Raw genomic sequence first — 6,858 nt, forward strand, 5'->3', positions numbered from 1 at the left:
CTTCCAAAACGCGGTGCTGATTTCATTAGCGAGCGACTGAGAACCTAAATTAGCAAACAAATTTAAAATTTACACCACGAGAGTTTTGGTTCCAAAGTGCTGCCGTACTAACTGAAAATAAATTCAAATAGTAAACCCTTTTACAACTTATTTAGTAGGTCAAATCATTCGATTAAATACTCAAATCACACACGACTGTTCAAAATGTGATTCCGAAGATGCTCCACTTTTTGCCAAGTTGTGAGCTGCAATTTAATAACAAAGTTTACTGAAAAAAGCTCATTCAGATGCCCCGCATTCCCCGAAAAATCCGTTCTCGTCCGTTTACTCGATACAAAAGAGTCAAGTGTTTTCATTTTATTCACTCGTATTGCAGTAGAGACGTCCATGATTATAATGATCAGAGAATCTGTAGTTGATAAGCTTTTTTATAAAAAACAAAGACCGATCATGCCGGTTACAACTGAGGGAGCAGCAGTTACGTTAATATTACGATACTTAAGGTAGACAATAGCGACTGGTCAGGCAATGGAGACCTAGTCCTTGGCGGGCACCTCGATGACGCGGGGCTTGTCGATGATGCGGGCGGTCTTATTGCCCTTCTCAACGATGCCGATAATCCAGGCCTGGTAACCCTCCTGCTTCTCGATGTCCTTGCAGTAGGCAGCGGCCTGCTCTCGCGGCAGGCAGATCAGTAATCCTCCCGAGGTCTCCGCCGAGTGGCCTTGCAGCAGCTGGAACATGTTGCCGCAGGCTTTGGCCACAGCGGCCATCTTGGCAATCACCGGCAGATTGTGGATAACAAAGGAGACATCCTTCTTCTGATGCGCAGCCAGGGTTTGTGCGTGGCCGAGCAGTCCGAATCCGGTGATGTCGGTCGCACCATGGGCATTGTACTTGTGCATGAGGCGGGCGGCTACACGGTTGAGCCGCGACATTGAGTTCATCGCCCGGTGGTAGGCCTTGCGCACATCTTCCTCGGACACCACCAGTTTGATGCGGTTCCAGCGCTCCGGCTGGTCAATCCATTGGTGGGCATTTACAGCCACCTGGGTGCCAAGTGGCTTGGTCAGCACCAGGACATCCCCAACCACGGCGTTATCTGGCACAATATACTCATTTGGCTGGCAAATGGTCGAGGCTACCCCTCCAATGGTGCACCACGGATTGACCACGCTCTGGCCTCCAGTCACAGTGGTGCCCGCCTCCAAAGCGGAATCCTTAAAGCCTCGCATGATCAATGGAATGACCACGTCACGCTCCTTCTCTGTCATCTTGGTGCTAACCGCCAACAGCATCAGCATGTTGTCGCAATCAGTGACGCCCATCGCGTACAAATCGCTGAGCACATTGGCGCACGCAATTTTGCCCATCATGTAGGGATCATCGACAATGGGGTAGAAGAAGTCAGTGGTTTGCACCAGGCAGAGACCGCCGTGTCGCAGCGGAATGACGGAGCAGTCTAGGCCAATACCGATCCGGGGTATGGCGACGTTGAGGAACTGCGGTTCCTGGTCCTGGGCGGAGTAGTCCTGCTGCAGGGCGGACACCAGCTTAGATAGCACATCCTGTGGCACCTTGCAGCCCCGCCCCTTAAGATCCGCGAAGCGTGTGAGCCGGAACGAAGCATCCAAATCGTGAGCTGTGGGATCAAATGGACGACGCAGCTCGGCGTCACCACCGCCATGGAGCTCTAAGTGGGCCGAGTTCAGCACATCAGCGGCGTAGCTCATCTTGTTTTATAGCTGCGGAAGGGGGTATGCAAAGAACAGGAGGTAAGTTGTGAGTTCAACCGATTAACGCACTTTTGCCGCGCAATAAACACATAGTGGGCTACTCTATGCAGCGAGTAACTCGCGTTCTCCCCGGCCACCAATACCACAGCGCTCAGACGTGTATGTACACGGATTTTCTGCCGCGTGTGTGTAGCGCGGCCTGTGATTGGTTGTTGTCGCGATGGCGGCTAAAACGGGCGAAGTCAGTATTTCTCCCTGTCGGCGAGGCGAGCAACGTGAACAATGCCCACTCATTTCAATTGCAAAATGCCAAAAAAGTGCGCACTTTGTATTTTCCACATTGTTTGATGCGTTTGGTTGTGCCTTAATACTTACGTTTGCTTGTGCGAATGTACAACGATAATTGTAGGGTAACGTGAGCAAATTTTATTTATTTTGCGCCTGGTTTTGCTTTTCCAACGAGCGAGATGTCACAACAGGGTTGTATTTGCGTGTGCGGGTGATTCGATATGCGGGCTGCCGATGGCCTGCAGCGATAGTTTGACAAGGCTGCCAACTCGATCGAAATCTATCGATTGCATTGTGCGCCAAGAGTAAAATAAATAAAAATATGTTATTACAACGAAATCAATGGGAGCATTCAAATGAAAACTATGGCTCGCAGTGCCCAATCTTTTGGCGATACTCAAAATAGTTGGCCTTAATTCAATTAAACGATGTTTGAGCTCCAGTGTACTGGTCATAAAGTGCGCTCGAGAGCGGCCCATGAAAACCTGTTGCGCCAGCAGAGCGAAAAGTAAAAGTAGAAGAAACCATTTACCTTTGTTCGTTGATAAGACAAGTCAAATTTACTTCTTGGGCAGAAAAACCAAACTAATTCGAGCGGAACATCATTACACAAAGAACTACAACTTCCAGGAAGTCGAAACCCACACAAAAGAGCCGAGAAACGAAATTGGTTTGGGGCCATGGGATAAACTAAATGAAAACAGTGACGAAATCGCTAAAATATGATTCAGCTACGCCTGCGCAGTCTCGTTTTGCTGCACTTCGTTGCTCTGGCAAGTTCGGAATATGTCTATGGCGAACCCGAGTTCAAGTGCCCCAAAAAGTGAGTTATCCTCGAAATATTACACACTTCTTCATTAACGTCGTTTTTTTTTAACCAGATCCAAGGCCTTGTACCCCTGCGAGTGTGTAAAAGGCAGCGATAATGGGCTCTACGTTCGCTGCGAAAATACCAACTTGGCTACTTTATCCGTTGCCCTCCAGAATTTGGCCTCTTTTGGTATGCCCATCGAGGAGTTGACCATCTACAGAGGACATTTCGGTGCGTACTTCTAGCAGTCCAAACAACCTGTACAATTTAAAATCTAATTCCCTTTCTAGTTCGTCTATATGGCCCACTTTTTGCTCATATCAAAGCGCGTATGCTGATCATAGAGGAAACACCGTTGGCGACCATAGAGGATTACGTTTTTTATGGAGTAAATAATACTTTGGAGCAACTGCATCTTCTCCGCACAAATCTAAGCCATGTGGGACAACTAGGATTCGGGGTAAGAACCAAATTATATACCGAAAGCATTGTTATTAAAATGGCAAATGCCTTTTACAGATTCTAGGAAAAACTAAGGAACTGGTAATTGACGGCCATGCCTTCCAACAGCTACCCAAGGATCTATTTGCTGGTCAAGAGATCGCAAATAGTCTGGGAATCATCCGTGTGATCAATGGTAACCTCAGTGATTTGCCTATAGAGACTTTTCAGCCTTTGCGAAAACTAAAAACGCTGGACCTGCACGGAAATCAGTTGGAGAATCTGAAACGCAACCAGTTCAAGAATCTGAGAGAGTTAGAGGTCCTGGACATAAGTCATAACATGATCAAAAAGCTGGAGGCACAGCACATAGCTGATCTGACAAAGCTGGGATGGTGCAACGTTTCTCATAATGCACTAAGCGAACTAAGTCGTGGAACTTTTGCCAGAAACTCGGTGCTGAAGGTGCTCCATTTGTCACACAACCAGATTGCACGCCTGGATGCAAATAGTTTCAGGGGTATGCGTTTCCTCCGTCGCCTTTTCCTAAGCGATAATGTGCTCACGGATATTGGTCGTGGTACTTTCAACTCGATTGCCCGTATTGGAACCATAGATCTGGCACGCAACCGTCTTAACAAGGTCGAGTTCCAGATGTTTACCCAGATGAACTACGTGGAGGTACTATACTTTTAGATTGTTTTGATGTTTAGATGTTTTGACCTAAAATTGATGCTTTTCAGTTGCTCGATTTAGCGGAGAATAACATAACCAAGATTGAAAAGAACTCTTTCAAGGATATTTACCAGGCCATCATAAACGTATCCCATAACGCTCTTGAGCTAATTGAAACAGCCGCGTTTGAAAATTGTGTAAACATTACAGTTCTTGACTTGTCTTATAATCGCTTGACCAACTTTTCGCGTCGCAGCTTTGATGAGACCACTTTCGCCACCTATTTTCAGCTGAGCTTTAACCATCTTACCAACCTAGCACAGGTAATAGTGAACGCTTTTAAAGTTTACCGATTACTAATTTCTTTATTTTATACTACAGATTCCCATACAAAATATGACAGGCTTGAAAGTATTGAATGCCTCGTACAACAGCATAACCGATATACCCAAAAACTGTTTTCCGAAGCTCTATGAACTGCACACCATCGATGTCTCGCACAATAACATCTCCAGCATATTTAATGGAGTTTTTCAAACCCTTTTCTCGCTACGATCAATTGATTTGAGCTATAATAGCATGAGGGAAATCAAGTCCTCGACGTTTGGCACTTTGCCAACCCTCTTAGAATTGGATCTGAGTTATAACGAACTGGTATCCGTGGTGCGAGGATCGCTGGCCAAGCTGACAAGTTTGCGACAGCTGTATTTGAATAACAATCAATTGGAAAAACTATTCCAGCTACCTATTTCCCTAAATGAGCTCTACTTCAGCCATAACAAACTTACTAAGATACCAGCGGGCACATGGCCAGTGATGAACTCACTGATCTACTTGGACTTGAGCCATAACCAACTGGGTGACAGTCTGAATGGGGAAAGTTTTACTGGCCTGTTGGTGGTGCAGCGACTAAAGCTGCAAAACAATGGCATCAGTCAGCCACCAATGGAGGCGGTATCTGTCATGTCGACACTGCAGTACTTATACTTAGAGGTAAGCAAATGCTATTAAATTGTTAAAGTATATATTCATCCAATTTTTCGTTTAGAACAACAATATTACGACCTTAGATCGAAGTGCCTTTGGTAAACTGCCCGTCTTATTTGAGTTGAATCTGTATGGTAATCAAGTTAAGGATATAAGGTAAGTTCTTATATTAGATTTGTATATTTTTGTATAAAATATAATTTTTATACCTTGTAGCAAAAGAGCTTTTGAGGGCCTGCTGCAACTTCTCACTTTAAATCTGTCATCCAACGGAATTCAGACTCTGCAAAATGACATATTTATCGGCTTACCATCGCTGCGAAACCTTGATTTGTCATTCAATTTCCTCACCAAATTGGACAACAAAACCAATGGTGTTTTGGATGATCTACTCAGCTTGGAAACCTTGGACTTGAGCCACAATCGTATAAGTTTTGTGACCAAGAAAACCTTTCCTTCTCATCAGTACATTCCGTACAACCTAAGAAACCTGGACCTGAGCTACAATTTGATGCCCATACTGACCTATGACATTACCTTTGGCACCAAAAAGCTGGTTAAGTTAGATGTATCCCACAACCAGATCAACGATCTAAGGAAAGGAGTTATCTCTAATTTCACTTCACTTCAAAGTTTGGACATGTCTCACAATGATTTGGCTAATCTGAAGTCTGAAGAGCACATCTTTGACCTTCCTCAAAACCTAAGCCACTTGGACCTTTCCCATAATCGAATCTACCACTTGCCCTTCGCCAATCTGGTGAAAGTAAAATCCCTCAAATACGTTGATCTTACCAACAATAGTCTGGAAGATGTGCCAGCTTCGATGGTGGGCAGCATGCGGAATGGTAGCCAAGTTCTTCTGGCTGGCAATCCCCTGCACTGCGGTTGCAATGCACGACCTCTGAAGTACTTCATGCTGCAACAAACGATAGCTAGTAAGGATTTGCAGAGCATTTACTGCGCGACGCCGGCTTTGATCAAGGACAAGCAGCTCATATCTCTGGACGATGACTATCTGCACTGCGCCGAGGATGAGCAGGAGATGTATAAGGGCATTGATTATGAACAGCTTACAGATGTCCGATTCCGAGAAGTGAAAACGTATGCATATTTTGTAATTTAAATTTAAAGAAACTTATAATCCTTGTAAATCATAATTTTTCCCCATAGCAACAAAGCTGGCCTGTTGACCCTAAGCTGGTATGTCTCCGGCTTTTCAGACGTCGCAGACTTCCACGTTTATATCCGAAGCAGTAGCAACGATGTGCTTTACCAGTCGGACTATGCCTACAACAATCGTACTGCCCAGATCCCGGTGGAGGAACTCTCGGCGCTAGGAGAAGAGAAACTGCGTGGTGCTGAAATATGTATAGTATCCCGGGATAGCGATGGAAATACGCGGAAGTGGTTCTCCGGGCAGTGCCAGCAGCTACCTTCGCTAAAGCGACCCCGTACTTTCTTCTTCGGAAACTTTCAGGTCAGGGGAGGCGTTTCCCAGACCTCCAGCAGCCTACCTCATTGCCTTTTGTATATAATACTCGTTTTGATTGTTGCCCGATTTTAGTTACCACGGAAAAATTGTGCAATAATATACTAAGTTGATATCTAAACTCAAACTTAAAATCCTTTTGCTATGCATTCCAAGTTACCAATTGTGCATTGTATGTAAAAATCGTTTTAAGTGCGCATCAATGTGATAAAATGAATGTTGAAAAGTGATCAGATTGTCCTTGATCTTTGCTTCCATTGTTGGCCGTGTGCTTGAGTCGCTATGGCCATGGCTCACTGTAAGGACACGCTGTACTCTGACCTTACAGCTGAACATGTTCGCGACGCCCTATTATCACAGCCGTGCGCACATGTATTTGTTTACTTGGACGCCGCCTCGCGTGGGCAGCGCAATTCAGAAAGCGTTGG

The 6,858-nt window shown here is 45.3% G+C and overlaps 2 protein-coding genes across 2 annotated transcripts; one reads left to right on the top strand and one right to left on the bottom strand.

Moving 5' to 3' along the window:
* Positions 1-319: 319 nt before the first annotated feature.
* On the bottom strand, positions 320-2,259 carry LOC6530363 (inactive selenide, water dikinase-like protein). The gene is made up of 2 exons (XM_002091253.3): positions 2,112-2,259; positions 320-1,745 (listed from the first exon to the last, which is right to left on the bottom strand). Exon 2 carries the CDS (start codon positions 1,731-1,733, stop codon positions 537-539), a length of 1,197 nt encoding a protein of 398 aa, XP_002091289.1. The 5' UTR covers positions 1,734-1,745; positions 2,112-2,259; the 3' UTR covers positions 320-536.
* An 83-nt stretch (positions 2,260-2,342) lies between these two features.
* Positions 2,343-6,660, top strand: LOC6530364 (chaoptin). The gene is made up of 10 exons (XM_039372382.1): positions 2,343-2,532; positions 2,600-2,847; positions 2,906-3,066; positions 3,126-3,295; positions 3,355-3,957; positions 4,020-4,274; positions 4,333-4,944; positions 5,000-5,094; positions 5,155-6,042; positions 6,112-6,660. Exons 2-10 carry the CDS (start codon positions 2,747-2,749, stop codon positions 6,503-6,505), a joined length of 3,279 nt encoding a protein of 1,092 aa, XP_039228316.1. The 5' UTR covers positions 2,343-2,532; positions 2,600-2,746; the 3' UTR covers positions 6,506-6,660.
* The last annotated feature ends 198 nt before the right edge of the window (positions 6,661-6,858 follow it).

This window comes from Drosophila yakuba, chromosome 2R (genome assembly GCF_016746365.2).
Source record: "Drosophila yakuba strain Tai18E2 chromosome 2R, Prin_Dyak_Tai18E2_2.1, whole genome shotgun sequence".
NCBI lineage: Eukaryota > Metazoa > Arthropoda > Insecta > Diptera > Drosophilidae > Drosophila > Drosophila yakuba.